Below are 17,014 nucleotides of genomic sequence, written 5' to 3'. Positions count from 1 at the left end.
AGAAAACTGGTGTTGGTTGAATACCACTACATGCTGCTTGTGCTAGGTGCTTTACATTATTTTATTAAAACCTTTCGGAAACAGATGGATATTTTGGGAGTGGTGAGCTCCCTGTGACTGGAAATCAGAGCCCCAGCTCGGCACTACTGATTTAAAGCAGTGGCAGCCAGGCGTGGTGGCTCATGACTGTAATCCCAGTAGTTTGGGAGGCTGAGGTGGGAGGATCATTTAAGGCCAGGAGTTCAAGACCAGCCTGGGCAGCAGGGAGACCCCCGTCTCTAGTCTCTACACAAAATGGAAAAAAATTAGCTGGGCATGGTGGCGTGTACCTGTGGTCCCCGCTACTCAGGAGGCTGAGGCAAGAGAATCATTTGAACCTGGCGGGGTGGAGGTTGCAGTGAGCTGAGATCACACCACTGCATTCCAGCCTTGGCAACAGAGTGAGATTCCGCCTCAAAAATGAAATGAAATTAAATGAAACGAAATAAAATAAAAATAAAATAAAATAAAATAAAATAGAGATGGGGTCCCATTATGTTGCCCAGGCTGGTCTCAAACTCCTGAGCTTAAGAGGTCCTCCCTGCTTAGGAGGCTGAGGTGGGAGCATTGCTTGGGCCTGGGAGGTTGAGGATGCAGTGAGCTGTGGTCACGCTACTACACTTCAACCTGGGTGACAGAACAAGGCTTTGTCTCTCTCTCTCTCTCCCTCTCTCTCTCTCTCTATGTGTGTATATATATTCTCTCTCTCTCTCTATATATATAAAATATATAGTATATTATATGTAAGTATAGTATATATAGAGTATATAGCATATACTATATGTATCTATTATATATATATATATATTTTGTTTGTTTTTTGTTTTTTAAAGCAGCAGCCATCCCTCTTCTGCCTCCAAGATTTAAGAATGCCATTCAGGCCTTTCTGAAGCCAGCATCCTATTGGAGGCAGGCTCTCTGGGGGCAGCAAAGGCTACTGTGTGTCAACAATGTGCATTTCTAGCAGTTTCAAGGTTTCAAATCCCCACTAGATGGCTGACTGTAAGTGAGGGGCTACCTAGTCTATACTAGCCCAAGCTGCTGCTTTCTAGCCAGCCTTGAATGTTGGGATAGGCTCATGTTTGTCTAGGGTTGTGCAGGGAGGGCTAGGTGGTAGAGAGCCTGAGTGTTCTACGAGTTGATGAGGAATTGTGTGACAGGATGGGAATGGGATACTTCTCTTGGCCAGCCACAGCCATTCTTCTCACATCCACCTGTAGTCTTAGAGTCACCCAAGCACTGAAGCCCTTCGGCCTAGGACATGTTCTGGCCAGTGGACAATGTTTCAGCCAGGGTCCTGTCCTAGCAGAACCAGAATTCAACTGGAAGGATTCCAATGAAGAGACTTTAATGAAGGGACCGTTACAGAAGTGTGAGCTGGGACTCTGCAAAGGAACCTCAGCATCACGGGCACCCTCCAACCTCAAGACCATGTCTTTGCTTTCTCTTTATCTACCACTCGCTGAATCCTTCGTCTCGCTCTGGTCTTTGTTATAATGCCACTCTCTCAAAGAACACCGTGCCTGCTCCTCCTCAGCACTCCCTCCTCCCCACTGAACTTGGTTATATCACTTAACATCATCCAGTATTCGCGTATTTATTTATGTGTTTACTGTCTGCCTCTATCCACTAGAATGTGAGCAGAGATTTTTGTCTGTTGTGTTCATTGCTATATCCCAGCACTTAGAACATTGCCTCGCCCAAGGAAGATGCTCAGTAAGTATTCACTGAATGAATGAATTAATAGATGAATGAAGACTAATTGGACTTATTAGAACACATAGAGAAAATTATCCAATGGTGACATCTGATCCCTCTTTCTTGCTTCAATTTGTTAAATCACTCCTTTAGGTGAAGCCACTTGAAATGCAAAAGGCTTTCATTTGGCCACAAGAGGGTGATATTGGCCAGTTTTTCATTTTATAGACACCTTGTTCTGAGACCATTCACTCTCTTCTTCCCCAGACCTCAGAAAGAAAACCTGAGACAGGGCCGTGTCTACAGCCAAAGTAAATATACAGTGTTTTCTTCTGCCCGGACGCTTCCAAGTGAAATTCAGTTAAAACCTACATCAATAAAGATTTCTAAAGGAGAGAAGGTCACTAGAAAGTAAGAGTGTAGGGAATGTGTAGGCAGAAGAAACAGGCAAAGAAAGGCATCTCCACCACTTTGGTAACCACGGAGATGCCACCAGCAGGCCAGATGACCTCATGTTTTGTGCCACATTCTTCTACTTCCCTTCCCTCTGCACCATCCAGGCTCTGTTTGGCTGTCCCTGCAAAAGTGTGAGCTGTCACAATACAGGGTCTAGGCTCATGGTTCCAATTGTGACCCCCCAAGTGTTCAGGGAAAGAAATACAGTTTACTCAAGGAATCAGTCCCTCTTTTACTGAGTCCTACTTTGTGAAGATATGAGTGAAGGGAACATGTGGGAGGATACAGAAATAAAGGGGCCACCAGCCCCAAGGTCAAGGCACACAATGATGACACTATGAGGCAGAAGTGGACAGGGCAGTATGGGATGCCCAGAGAAGGTGTCAGGAGCATCTGGAAGGCAAGAGAGGCTGTCTTCAGTGAGAAGGGGTCAGAGGCAGCTGTATGGGAGTGAGGACATTTGAACTGGGATTGAAGGATAGATAGGTACAAATTTGTGTTTGGCTGTATCTCAAGCACTTTCTGGTTTTATACACTGCTTTTAATTGCACTTGAATTTTGGGATAATTTTCTTCTCATTTATGAATGAGTAACCACCTGTTTAAATGAAATAGGTCAGTTTTTTTCCCACGTCTTAATCTTATAAGACATAGCATAATATAAAATAAAATAAGCTTGTAGGGGAGATAATGTGTTGTTAAAACAGGAGAAGGGGAAATCTTTGTATCCACCCCAGTGGTTCCTAAATTGAGTGCCCTTATGTACATCCCAAAGAGACTGGAGAATCTAACAAATGAACACATTATTATTATTATTATTATTGAGACATCTCACTCTGTCATCCAGGTTGGAGTGCAGTGGCGCGATCTCGGCTCACTGCAACCTCCGCCTCCCCATTTCAAGCAATTCTCCCGCTTCAGCCTCCCGAGTAGCTGGGATTACAGGCGTGTGCCACCACGCCCGGGTAAGTATATGATTGTTTAAATTTTTAAAAATACAGAGCAGAGAATGGAAGTCCTGAGGGGAGTTTTTATTATCTCGCCTTAAGTGCAGCTTTTCTCAACAGCCAAGGGTGGAACCTGCGAATACGTAGTGAGGGGTCCCAGGACTCACAGACGAAATTCACAGACCAACACTGTGGACTCTCGTCAAACATATTTATTTGAAAGAGACACATTCCAGAGGGAAAGCAGGGAAAGAACAAAATGAAAACTCAGATGTCAAGTAGCGGCTCTGAGTCAAAGGCTTCCACATCCTTCCTGGCCATCCCCAACATGGGGCCACAGCCGCGGCCCCTCCACTCAGGTGTGGGGTGATGCCCCCAGGTCACCCCAGACTAGTGTGGTAGCGCTTCTTCCACTGCTAGAGTGAGGAAGGGACATGAGACCTTCCTCAGCCTCTCCAAGGTGCCCCTGCTCAGCACCAGGGGCAGGACATCCACGAAAAGATCTGGGTTTATGTACTGCAGGTGGAAAAACACATAAGCCAGCAACCTAATGAAGACTAGGGCCATGAAGGTGAGATACTGGAAATACCTGCAAAGAGATGTTCATTATTTGCATGAGAAAAAAGACAGCCTGAGGTCAAGCAGTGAAAGGCAAACCTCACAGTCATAAATGGCTGGTGAATTGCTTTCTTCAGGCAAAGTTGATAAGGGAAAGTAGGGAATGGGGACACAGGGTAAGAGTAGGGAAGAGGCAAATACAGAAAAAGAGTGATGTCATGGTTAGAAATTGAATACAACCCTCCTGACATTCAGTTCTCCAACAGCATAGTCCTCCTGACATTTTGTAGCTCTAACTTTTCTACATAGAAAAGTTAGAGGTACGAAAGAAGACTTTCCAGGTACTGTGTACAGGACAGGCCTTTCTAGGCTTATCAGAAAATGTTTAGGACTATCACTTGTGAGCCTTGTGTCCAGTGGTTCTTTTCAGGTCCTCTATAATGGGCAGTTTTAGAATTTGAAATAAGATTTAGCCATCGATGACATTAACATCCAGGAAAAATGATGAGGATTAGCTTTTTCTAAACAGGTGCTAAAACAAACCAATAAAAAGGGCTTTCTCTCTCTCTCTCTCTCTTTCTCTCTCTCTGTGTGTGTGTGTGTGTGTGCTTTCTTGTGTGCACTCAAGAAAATCCTACTCTGGCAACAGGTCTAAGACCTTCAACTATTTTGAAATATCGTAAATAGAGGCTTTTTATTAAAGTGCCACTTGAAGCTCTTCAGGGTCAATCTTCTTATTTCAAAAACTAAAAAACCAAAGGCACAGAGAGTTCAAGAATCTTTTTCTAAAATTTCTAAGCCTGAAGATAACTAAGAAAATTAATGCATCCTAAACTTTCTTCCCAACAAGGAATATCACAGAGGAAATCAAGTGCAGGACTTGAAAAATGGAAAGGGGCTATACCTAGGATCATAAGAATGAAAATTAAAAGTTAAATGCAACCTATATCTTTATCCCAAATTTCTCAGAAAGAGCCACACATTTCTCCAGCTATTTATAACTGTTGTTTAACTCTGGTGTTATAATTCTGCACTGAGAAAAGTAAGAATGGTTGGGAGAAATTTGGGGCTGCCTTGTGTATTCTGATCACTGGATGATGTGTTTATCCTTGTTCTTTTGGCCCTCATCAGGTAATGCACAGAGTGAAATGTGGTCTAGGCTAGGTAAAAGCAAGATTGTTCCACTTACTTGTACCAACAGATTCTCTCCTGTTTCTTAATGGTGGTCTTCTCCTGTGGGAAGCAATGAGAAATCACAGCTATGGCTTTTCATGTGTTCACAGGGAGGCAGAAGAGCAGAGGCCCTGGAGTCAGGACGCCTGGGTTTGAATTCTGGCTCTGCCACCTCCCAGCTTCCGTGGTGTGGAGTAGGCACTAAACCTCATTATTTCCTAATTATAGGATTATTAAAAAGAAGGGAAAGAGAGGGAGGACCTAGGAGAGAGAGGGAATAGAGGAAAACCCAGGTTTGGAATAGGAAAAACTTGCCATGTTTCTTTGGGTAGTGTCCACCAAAATTGACCCAGGTTTCACTATTTGAGAGGAGTCATTCTGGGCTTTGAATCTGGGTAAGAGATCAGAGCCAAGAATTAGGTAACGTAATCTAAGGGGCTGATGAAAGGTGCTTTCCTAAGTTATGTGACATCTTAGACTCCTGGTAACATTCACAACGCTCAACATTTAAAATCCATAATTGCTCAACTTATAAAGAACCAGGAAGATGTGATTCATTCTTAAAAGAAAGACAATCAATGAAAACTGAGCTGGATATAACCCTGACGTTGGATTCAAACTGCAGTTTGTGTCTTGGTGGCAGCTCAATGTCAGTTCTGGTCTTATGTCCTGAGTTGGGCTGCTCACACATTGCCCTGAGCATGCATGGTTGGGAAGTCCGGTCAGAGGTTCAGGTACAGTTTAGACACAGATTTAGGAACTCCCCATGTCTGACTCTCTACTTTTTCCCCAGTATCTTTGGCTGCCTCAAACTCTCTATTCTCTGTTTTATTACTCTAAAAAGACTATAGGTTTTCTCTGCTGGTGCATCTTACACACCCAGTTTGGTCTTTCTTCAGGCTAGAAGCTATAGAAACGGGGAAATAATGCCCATGATTCTCTTTTTCCAAGTGCCAGATCCCTTCCAGAATCTGCTTACTTTTATTCACTCGCCAATACCTTCTGTTCATTGTTTGTTCATTTGTTTTGCTGTCCTAAGTTTCACTTTCTGCAATAGGATTGAGTCCATTAATGGAAATGCCTATAAATAATACCAGCAAATAATGCCTGCAAATGCTTGCAAATAATTCAATAAAGCAAGAAAAAGACATAAAAAGTTAAAGACTGAAAAGGAAAAAATACAATTGTTATTATTTATAGTTGAGAAGCTAAAAGAAATTTTTAGAATAGGTGAATTTAGCAAGATTAATGATACAAGTTCAAAATATAGAAACCAATTGTATTTCTATGCACTAACAGTGATTAATTAAAAAATCAAGGCTGGGCATGTTGGCTTACACCTGTAATCCTAGCACTTTGGGAGGCCAAGGCAGGAGGATCGCTTAAGTCTAGGAGTTTGAGACCAGCCTGGGCAGCATAGTGGGACCCTGTCTCTATTTTATTTTATTTTATTATTTTATTTATATTTTTTGAGATGGAGTCTCGCTCTGTCACCCAGGCTGGAGTGCAGTGGCATAATCTCGGCTCACCGCAACCTCTGCCTCCCGGGTTCAAGCAATTCTCCTGCCTAAGCTTCCCGAGTAGCTGGGACTACAGGGGCATGCTTCCCCACCAATTTTTTTTTTTTTTTTTTTTGTATTTTTAGTGGAGACAGGGTTTCACCATGTTGGTCAGGCTGGTCTCGAACTCCTGACCTGCCTCAGCTTCCCAAAGAGCTGGGATTACAGGCATGAGCCACCACGCCTGGCCACCGTCTCTATTTAAAAAAAAAAAAAATTAATAAAAAAAGAAAATTAAATTAACACAGCATTCACAGTAGCATTAAAAATATTAAATACCTAGGAATAAATCTGATGGTAAGTGTATAAGAACACCACACAGAAAACTATAAAACATTATTGTGAGAAATTAAAGATCTAAATAAATAGAGGGATAAAGATGTCATGGTATGTGAAACTATTGTTTATTTTTATTGTTGTTTTTGGTCCAGGCTCTGGTGGTCCAGGCTGGAATACAGTGGTGCAATCATAGCTCACTTTTACCTCAAACTCCTGGACTCAAACAATCCTCCTGCCTCAGCCTCCTGAGTAGCTAGGACTATAGGCACACACAACCATGACCAGCTAATTTGTTTTATTTTTTTTAGAGATAGTGTCTTGCTATGTTGCCCAGGCTGCTCTCCATCTCCTGGCCTCAAGAGAACCTCCCCTCCTAGCCTCCCAAAACGCTGGCATTACAGGCACAAGCCACAGCACCTGGCCCTGGAAAACTATTGTTTAGATACTAATTATCCTCTCACTTTATCTATAGATTCCATGTAACTCCAATCAACATCTCAGCAAGGTTTTTTGTTTTTGTTTTGGTAGAAGTTGAGAAACCAATTTTAAAATTTATATAGAAACTCAAGGGGCCAAGAAAGCCAAGATAATCATGCAGAATTAAAGCTACCATATCAATACTAATTATAAAGCTGCAGTAATTAGTGTAGTTTTGGTACAAGGATAGAAACAGCGACTAATTGTGCAGAATAAAGCATCCAGAAACACTCACACATATATGGTCACCAGACATAAAATAAGACACCACTGCAAATGCATAGTCTCTTCAATAAATGGTGCTGGACCAATTGGATATCCATATAGAAAAAAAAAAATCCACGAATTTTAATCTCTACCTCACACCACAGAAAAGAAAATAAATTCCAAAAGAACGTAAACCTGAGTAAAAGGTCAATGATAAAAAATTCTAGGGGAAACCATAGAGAGTAGTTTTATGACCTCAGAAAGGCAGAAAGCAGAAAGAATGGACTGGCACATTTCACAGATTAGATTGTTTTCTAAATTAATAACTATTGTTTATCCAAAATGTCATTAAGAAAGTAAAAAAGGAAAGCCACAGAATAGACTATAATACATACATTTGACAAAGGATCTTATGAAAAAAATAAGGAACTCCTACAGATCAATTAGAAAAAGACTAACAATCTCACAGAGGCAGGCAAAAGACATATCACAAAGAGGACATTCAAATTTCCAAACTGTGTGAAAAGCTATAAAACATCGTTATTAATCAGCAATAAAATGCACATAAAATATCATTATTACTCAGTAATAAAATGTTTTTAAAATCAAAATTGTACATCACTACACCCTCCTGCCAGAATAGCTAAAATCATAAAGGCTGTAAATACTGAGTGGAAGTAAGGATGAGGAATAACTAGAACTCTTGTACATTTTTTGTGGGAGGGGATGTTGGTACAGGCACTTTGGAAAATTGTTCAGCTTATCTAGTAAACCAAAGATGTATACACCCTATGGCCTAGAAATTCTATTCCTTGGTATCTAACCCAGGAAAAATGAGAGGATACATCCGTCAAAAGACATGCACAAGAATGCTTGTAGCAGCATTATTATAAATCTCCAAACTGGAAATAAGCAACATGTGCCTTAACAGTAGAATAGATAAATTGTGCCGTATTTCTATATGTTACATAGAATATAACAGCCATGAAAAAGAACAAATTATGCAGCCATGTGAGTGAGTCTCAGTGAAAGCTAGACACAATCAAGAACATAATACATTTATACAAAGTTCAAGAATGCTTTAAAAAGAAAGAGATAGAAGTCAGGCGAATGGTTACTTTTCCAGGAGTATTGACTGGGAGGAGGGAACAGGGAGACTTTTCAGGAACTCAAAATGCTCCATAGCTTGATCTCAGTGGTGGTCTCACATATAAAAATTCACCAAACTATATAAAATGTGTGCACTTTATATATATTATATAATGCAATTGAAAAGTATAAATAATCAAAAGGAAAGTGTGACAAGTCCTGAGACATACAGTCTATGGAAAGAAAGTATAAAAGGGCATCACTGGGGCCTCTGGTCAGTCTGGTGGACCCACTACATCCTGGGAAAGGGGACAGTACACACACATAAAGGAATATTTCTGGGCCCCTAGTCCTCTTTTTACTACGTTTCGTACTCTCTGAACATAGCTGCAGATAATTTTCAGGAATGGCATGCAACTGAGGACATGTGAAAAGAACATTAGGGCTGGGCACGGTGGCTCATGCCTGTAATCCCAGCACTTTGGGAGTCTGAGGCAGGTGGATCACCTGGGATTAGGGGTTCGAGACCAGCCTGGCTAACATGGTGAAATGCTGTTTCTACTAAAAACACAAAAATTAGTTGGGCACGGTGGCACATGCCTGTAGTCCCAGCTATTTGGGAGGCTGAGGCAGGGGAATCATTTGAACCTGGGAGGCGGAGGTGCGGTTAACTGAGTTCCCACCGTTGCACTCCAGCCTGGGCGACAAGCGTGAAACTCTGTCTCAAACAAACAACAACAGCAACAACAACAACAATAACAAAAAAAAAAAAAAAAAAAAAGAGAGAGAAGAACATTAAAAAGATAACTTTTTTTTTTTGACAGAAAGTCTCACTCTGTTGCCCAGGCTGGAGTGCAGTGGCACGATCTCGGTTCACTGCAACCTCCACCTCCGAGTTCAAGGAGTTCTCATGCCTCAGCCTCCCAAGTAGCTGGGATTACAGGTGGCCACCACCAGGCCTGACTAATTTTTGTATTTTTTTAGTAGAGACGGGGTTTCACCATGTGGCCAGGATGGCCTCGATCTCCCGACCTCAGGTGATCCACCCGCCTCGACCTCTCAAAGTGCTGGGATTACAGGCATGAGCCACCGCGCCCGGCCAAAAGGAGACTTTTAAAACAGCAATTGCTGAGGAAGGCAAGAGGAAAGCCTGAATGCTGGTGGTTTTCCAGTCTGAACCATGGAGCGGAGGCTGAAAGAGATGACTTGTTGGAGGCCGTTTACACAGTGACACACGCTGTGCTGAGAAGCACCCCTCCCTTCAAAGACCACCCGGACTGCCGGACCGCCGCTGCAGTCCATCAGGGAGGCCATTTTTCTGAGCTTACATTTCTTTCTCAAGAAGCAGCGCCTCCTTCTCCTCTTTCATCTTCCTCAGAACTTCCTGGTATTTCTTTCCATGAAGTTAAAAAAAAAAAGTCATAAATGGAAAATGTCCATATTTCATCATGATGTCATTAATAAAAGCATTCTGCTAATTATTTTCCAAACAGTGTACTCATCAGTATGCACACACCAGTGGGCGAGGGGTTCTAATAAAAAATTCAAAGATATTAGTAACCAGAATGGATGTATAGGAACAAAAAGAGCTCCCTCCCATTCAGGTCCCTGCTTGTATTCAAATCCCAATTCTGACGTTTACTAGCTGTGTTCCCCATCACTAGCTGCGTTCTAACGTCCTGAAACCTCATTATCCCCTTGATCATAACTGTCATGCTCATAGAATTATTGAACAAATTGATTGAGAAAAATGCTATATATATGTTGAGTGCTTAGCACAGTACTTGGCACAAAGTAAATCCTTAACAAACATCCGTCTTCTTGTTGCTGTTGTATATAGAGCATTTCTCCTAGTGACACATTCTAGCCTAACAAAAAACCAAGGAACTCATGGCCTTGGAGACATTCTGCCTCTACTCAGACTTCTCCTCCAGACGGGTCGTACCTTTATGTAGTAGACCTGGTCCTTACAGAGCTCAGACACAGATTGGTAGTCATGCTCTATCTAAAAAGAAAGAAAATTAACAAACCCCATGAGTCAAATCAGAGCCAAACCCAGACTCCTGCCTGGGGCCCTACCTGGTGCACTGACACTTGGCTGGTTACCTAGCAACTCCTGACTTGAAGGAAACAACAATCACATCACAAAGAGGTGATCTCATCGTTAGGCACAGGGTCTGATTTTAAGCAAAGGAAATATTTTGCCCAAGTTGTCATATGCCTGTCGGGTGATATACCAGGGGATGTGTCAAGGCACTTTGGTTTGGAATTCAACAATGGTATTTGACATAGAGGTGTAAGAAATGGTAAAAGCAGGATTTTTAATAGAAGTTTTCTTTCCCTTCAGCTGCAGAAGAATGCATAAGAATCAGAAATTCATTTGCAAGATGTTTTTGTACCTCCCCCTCCCATGCCTCAACAGATCTGTTTCTAAGACCCTTGGGATTCTCTCCCATTCTATCCCAGACAGACCCTCAGTGGAAGAGACACTGCCTCTACCTTGGCCAGCTCCTCCTCTTGCTTTGCACAGGACTCTGTTGACTTCTGCAGTCTTGCCTGTGGAAGGCAATGAGTGACAGCAGAAAGTTACTACTAGCATTCTTTTATGGAAGGGAAGTGGGTAATTATCACCATCTCCAGACCAGCAGAGAGCATGATACTAATGGCTATCATATGTTGAAGACATCTGATAACAATTTAGGGTGGGCACTTGTTATTACCCACCCCCCCCCACCATTTTACAGATGAGGAAACAAAGACGCAGAGAAGTTAAGTATGTAACTTGTTTAAAAGTTGCAGAGCGGCAGAGCTGACATTTATGCCTCAGTAGGCCAGTGCCCTGTTCAGTGAGCCCAACCATCCTCCTTCCTCCAGGCCTACTGACCAAAACTCACAAGCCTCTTCCTCCCACTCATATTTCATAGGGTGTACTGGCATGTCCTCCGAATCACACAGGAAACAAAAGAGAAACCTGGGCCAGGCGTGGTGGCTCACGCCTGTAATCCCAGCACTTTGGGAGACCGAGGCAGGCAGATTCCTTGAGGTCAGGAGTTTGAGACCACCCTGGCCAACATGGTGAACCCTGGCCAACGTGGTGAAACCCCATCTCTACTGAAAATACAAAACTTAGCCAGGTATCGTGGTGTACACCTGTAGTCCCAGCTACTCAGGAGGCTGAGGCAGGAGAATTGCTTTAACTCCTGGGAAGCAGAGGTTGCAGTGAGCTGAGATCTTGCCACTGCACTCCAGCCTGGATGACAAGAGTGAGACTCCATCTCAAAAAAAAAAGAAGAAGAAGAAGAAGAGAGAGACAGAGAGAAACCTGGCTTCTCTTTTTCTGAGAAATGCGTAAGACAGTGGGGCTCTTGTACAGTGCGCTCAGTTAAATTGCCACAGTCACCACATACATATGCAGAGAGCTTCCTAATAGGGGTTTTCCCCACTATTGGGTGTCCAGTGTAGTCATTCATTCAATATATATTTATTGGGCGTCTACTATGTGCCAGGCACGTAGTTCTAGGCCCTGGGGAAACAAATGAACAACATAGACAACAATTGATGTTCTCAATGGACTTATTTTCTAGCAGAGGAAAAAGATAATAAAATAAATTAAAAACAAAAAAAACAACTTTTTGGGCCTTTGAGCCATGGGTTGGAAAATCAGAAGATCACGACACATTCCTGTATGATTAGGGGAGTCAATATTTTCTTCCTATTGAATATCTTATTTGTGTGTCCTTACTTAAGTAATAAAATTCCGGAGGGCAGATCCTAGTGGGCATTCAGAACTTGTGTTTTATTGACTGGTGGAAGATGGGGGCTCTGGAGCAGTTCCCTCCACTTTGATCCACTGCAGTCATCTCTGCTCTTAGTGTGACTAGTGATGTCATGAATGCCCCCCAGGCCATGGGGTTACATACATGGAATGAAGGACACTGATTCATCTCTGATAAGTACACAGACATAACCAGTACGTAGCCTAGGGGAGTCCTTCAGAGCAATTTCTCACAGGACCGAGAATTGACACATCTCCCAGAAAATCTGTTTGTTTTTTCTACTCACCCTTATTTCCTCCAGGATCTGCTTTGTGGCTTCTTCTTCAAGGTCAATATTTGTAAATAGCTCTGAAATCTAAAATAGCATTCCAAAAATCATGAACTAAGTGTGGCACACAGACATGAAAACCTGGGACAGTGACAGACTAGGGGTCCCAGGCTACATACGGTGGTTACTAATTCGGGCCCTGGATCGAAGCTTGGCAGAAAAGCATCTCCTTCTCCCTGGGCAGGCTGCCTGACTCCATGCGGGCTGGACAGAGTTGTCTGTTCCCATCGCCCGTGGAAGCAAGGGCACCGTGAGGAGGAGAGGACAATGAGACAGGGAAGGGAGAAGGGGGCAGAGTGGTGGGAGGAGGGATAAGTCTTTCTCCCTGTACCGCCCTTTAGCCCCCTCACCACAACCTGTAATGCCCAGAGAACAATTGGCAGCAGCAGTGTGGAGGGAGCATGCCACCTTCGCCAGTTGCCCCCTCTTCTCCAGCCTCTGTGGTTAGAGTTCTGGAAGATAACTCTTACTGAGATTCCTAAGAAATGAGGCTTGTTTCCAGGGTGGGCTTTGCTGTGTGGAGAACAGCATTTCCATTAACTTTCATGTATATATTTTCTCATTCTGAATGTGCCTAGCACCCCTCCTGCATGCCACCCACCAGCCTTTCTCTTGTGAAGACACAATGTTCTTAGGGTCTCTGGGTCCCTTAAAAACCCAGGGCTCCCCTTACCTTTTTCTGAAGCTCCACCACATTCCTGCTGAGGATTGCATTACTTTTTTCCTGTGGAGAAAAAGGAAGTCAAGGGAAGGAAGTTGCTCTGCTGTCATCTCTCCCCCTTCACCAGGTCACTGGAATAATATCTGGGGATTAGTCTATCAAGTCGGAAAAGTGCACTCTGGCTCACACAGCAGATCTGGGAAGAGAGCCTCTTCGGCACCCATCCCCAGTGCTTCATTCCCAGAACACTCTCTTAAACAGCCATGATTTTAGACACTGAAGAATTGAACATGGGATGACTTCCTGGGAAAGAGAGCAGCAGAATGCAAACAAGTTGCATCCAATGGTCCTTTTCTAGACGCCCCCTTACCAGCTTTGCTGTCTCCAATTCCAGCTCCCTCAGGGATTCCTCCTGAGCATCTATGATATAGTTCAACTCCTCCTCCTCTTTGACTTGTTCTAGTGACAAGGCCAGCTCTCTTTCCAGACTGAAAAATATAAAGTCACCCAGGTGTGGATCAGCCCCTAAGGAAGCTGCCAGGGCCCCAGTTTGAGAAACTACTTCCAAAGTCTCAGGAAGTCAGAGTAACTACCAAATGCAGTGGCAATAAAATGTCAACCTAATGTGAACACTTAATGCAAAAATCTACCCATGAAGTATTTTGAGGGCACTGTGGTTCATACTTCAGGATTTAAATAACACACCAAGATTCACCATCAAATAAGTGAAACTTCCTTCCACCTTCTGTATCCCAAGGGACCTGCGGGGGTGGAGAGGCCCTTCCCCCGCCAACTGCAAAGCCTTACCTTGGAATAGTTTCTTCTTTCTCTTTAATCTTTCTAAGGAGAACCTGATTCTCCATATCCAGTTTCTGCAGGTCCTTTTCAAGGTCTGAATTCAGGCAGTCAAGGTTCTGTTTTACGGCTTCTAATGATGGTAATTCCATCATCTGGTACCTACAGAAAATCATCTTTATCACCAACCTCGGGACAGGAAAGCATAGGAGTCCTAAGAAGACGTTCCCCTATAATTTCATTCATTCTCTTATCTTCTGTTGTTAATAGGCCTAACCAGCCTTATTTTGTTTTCCATGATACATTGATTTCTACACTGTTTTGCATAAAGTAAATTCCTGGAGTGGAACCACATTTTAATTTGAAATACTGTAAGTGGCACCCACTAAAACAAATCTTTTATGAAGCAAAAGAAATATTTTTTCTATGAATACTTTAACACACTTGTTTTGAAATATTTTAGATAAAGTATGCAGAATCCAAGCAATACCTCTAAAGCATTTAAAGACCTGCAAGGGAAAGGTTTCTCCTTTTGTTATCTTCTAACCTAGTGAGGCAGGGACATGGGTTGAGTGGAGGCCGGAAGGGAGAGAAATCTTTTTCCTGCAAGACTGATTAGCTGTTTGAGACACTAGAGATCTTTGAAAACCCCATCATTAGTCTGATGAAGAACAGAGAACTGAAGCCAAAGTTTCTTCTCCCTAGGAAGCCTCCCCAGACTTGAGGAGATACGGTCTCACACAGTGGAGCTCTTCCTTACTGGATTGCTGGAGACTCTTCCTGTGGAGCTTCCTCTACCGAACTCTTTTATTATTCTCTTACTTACACATCATCCAGTGGATGCTGTCCAACGTCTTCCATCATAGCGTTCCTAAAATGTGAACACAAACATCCGTTATGGAAAAGCTCCCAACAGCCAATGCAGTCATTGCCCCAGGAAGGAGCAGGTAAAAGGTAGACCTTGTGTTCAGGCCACACAGAGCCAAGAAGAAACCTCAGTCTCCTACACTCTCACGCTTCCTGGGATCAATTGCAGTATTTCTTACAAGCTAAATTTCAGTCAACCAGATCATATTTTAATTTTAAAATCTCATAAATGAAACCCACTGGAGCACAGCAATCTTTTGGTTTTCAAAATTTTCCACACTTTGGCTCCATTTTCCTTTTCTCACCTACATTTGTCCCGTCACAAGTAAAGTTGCTGAGGGTACTCATGTATGTCTCCTGACAAATCCACTGAGTGTTTGTTTCCAACCAAATCTTCAGAGGATCTTTAAAAAGTAGTAGAAGAGTTAGAGGGTGCCAAAAAGTTGGCTGACTGATTTCTATTAGTTTATTACCACCCTGCTTTCGAAAAAGCTCTAGCTATTATAAGTGGAGTTGACCCTAAAACAACGGCAGAAACAGCAGCATGGGCAACAGGATACAACTACTGAAAGGAAGAAACACATGTCAGACTTTCAGGCACAGCCTATCCTAATCATTGCACTACACAAGTCCAGGACCAAATCCAATCTAAGAAAAGCAGAGTACCAAATCTTCTTTCACATTGCATCTTCTCTTCTTTTCTCTTCCTGTTTAAGCTCTTTTGTTTTAATTCCCTTTTCAATTTCTTCTCCTGCCTCCTTCTTTTTTTTTATGTTTTAATCACTTTCCCTGGATTTTGCTTTTCTTTCTACGGTCTTTACACACAGCAATGTGGTGTGATGATGCCCTCTGAGCTCACCCTTCTCTTCCCAGTTGAGATTTCTTCTGCTCCCAACAGAGATTTCCAACTGAATATCAGAACTATCAGAAAGGGCAATGCCTTACTGATAGTAAGCACGCACAGCTGGACCTATTATATAATCTCTGGCTGGGCAGGGCAGCGTGTCATAATGAGTTGGGTGGGTGAGGGTAAGTAGGGGAGCGGGTGGGGCAGCAACAATCCACCTGTGTCATCGTTGTGGGCACAGTGGGAGCAGAGTTCAGCACTTTAGGACGGTCTAGATCTCTTCTGTAGCAACAATAAGATCTGTGAAACAGATTTCTAGGCACAGTTTAAATCTCTTCCAAAGCAGTAATCAGTTCTATAGAACATATTTCATTTTTCCAAATCTCTAGGCCTAATGGTACTTGTGATCACTTTCATTTCTCTTCTGTGATCTCTGTGTGGCATGTGTACAAATTGCTGCCAAATCCAAAGCATGCATCTGTATTGAATGCATCTGAGAGCTATAAGGTAGGGATGTCAGAGAGCAGGCCAGGAAGGACCTGAGAGAAGACTCATCTATGAGCTAAGCAAGCCCTCATTCTCACCCAATCAGATTCTTGGAGCTGCAAAACAAGCCTCTTTATTTTCCCTTACCTGGCAATGCCATCATTGGGAAAAAAGGATCTGACATTTCAAAGGTGGAAGGAATGTGTGGAGGTGGAACAGGAAGGAAGAGAAGTGTAGGGTCCAGAGATTCCATTTGACTGCCCACTCTTTTGGAATTCCCTCTTCGCTTTTTGAGGTCTTAAATTGCCGGAACAGTAGATGGAATTTTACACATCAGTGTCACTCTACTAACCATTCCTGGATTCCTTCTCTGTGTTAAGAAGATGAGGCAGGATGCAGAATTGAAGAGATATCAATAAAGGTGTGTGCTTGGACTTCAAGTCTGTCCATTTCTGTCCTGTATACGCAATTTACTCCTCTATGATCTTTTTCCTTTCCTTTTCTTTTTTTTTTTTTAGCTCAAAAGAACAGAATTCTTCTATAATTTAAGTCTAACCTTTTCCAGATAAATTGTACTAATATCAAGTTGCCAAAAAGTCCTTATAAGACACACTACTGTTTCTCCCAAAACATCTCTCCCATGCAGTGATATCTCCCATAATCTTATCCTTTTCAGTTAGCTGAAATGCTGTTTCTGTTTCAGTAGGTAGCTGGTAAGACATGAGCAGAGCAGAAGAGGGCTTTCCCGCCACACACACACACACACCCCCCCC

General features: G+C 42.7%; 1 protein-coding gene across 3 annotated transcripts; it reads right to left on the bottom strand.

The window, feature by feature from the left end:
* Positions 1 to 4,774: 4,774 nt before the first annotated feature.
* LOC105546020 (transmembrane and coiled-coil domain-containing protein 5B-like) lies at positions 4,775 to 15,918 on the bottom strand. Of its 3 annotated transcripts, XR_001007032.1 has the most exons (9): positions 15,768 to 15,918; positions 14,868 to 14,912; positions 14,054 to 14,203; positions 13,259 to 13,309; positions 12,544 to 12,612; positions 10,881 to 11,037; positions 9,810 to 9,874; positions 5,186 to 5,261; positions 4,775 to 4,930 (listed from the first exon to the last, which is right to left on the bottom strand). XR_001007032.1 is itself a non-coding variant. In XM_011989113.1 (8 exons), exons 3-7 carry the CDS (start codon positions 14,194 to 14,196, stop codon positions 10,939 to 10,941), a joined length of 480 nt encoding a protein of 159 aa, XP_011844503.1. In that variant the 5' UTR covers positions 14,197 to 14,203; positions 14,802 to 14,912; positions 15,768 to 15,853; the 3' UTR covers positions 9,819 to 9,874; positions 10,881 to 10,938. The 3 variants fall into 3 exon arrangements, 1 of the variants encoding a protein (XP_011844503.1); XM_011989113.1 differs by lacking the exons at positions 4,775 to 4,930; positions 5,186 to 5,261 and adding an exon at positions 13,617 to 13,734 and having other exon boundaries at positions 9,819 to 9,874; positions 14,802 to 14,912; positions 15,768 to 15,853; XR_001007033.1 differs by lacking the exons at positions 10,881 to 11,037; positions 12,544 to 12,612; positions 13,259 to 13,309; ... (1 more) ...; positions 14,868 to 14,912; positions 15,768 to 15,918 and adding an exon at positions 10,512 to 10,564.
* Between the last annotated feature and the right edge of the window lie 1,096 nt (positions 15,919 to 17,014).

Source organism: Mandrillus leucophaeus, unplaced genomic scaffold, assembly GCF_000951045.1.
Source record: "Mandrillus leucophaeus isolate KB7577 unplaced genomic scaffold, Mleu.le_1.0 Scaffold347, whole genome shotgun sequence".
Classification (NCBI taxonomy): Eukaryota; Metazoa; Chordata; class Mammalia; order Primates; family Cercopithecidae; genus Mandrillus; species Mandrillus leucophaeus.
This window is presented reverse-complemented; position numbering and strand designations above follow the sequence as displayed.

Bases quoted from the DNA above. Each gene is read 5' to 3' on its own strand.
- LOC105546020 (XM_011989113.1), bottom strand. From the start codon at position 14,196: ATGATGGAATTACCATCATTAGAAGCCGTAAAACAGAACCTTGACTGC. The intron at 13,310-13,616 runs GTAAGGGGGCGT...TTTTCTCCACAG, and splicing joins AATTGGAGACAGCAAAGCTG to GAAAAAAGTAATGCAATCCT. The intron at 12,613-13,258 runs GTAAGGGGAGCC...ATGCTATTTTAG, and splicing joins TGGTGGAGCTTCAGAAAAAG to ATTTCAGAGCTATTTACAAA.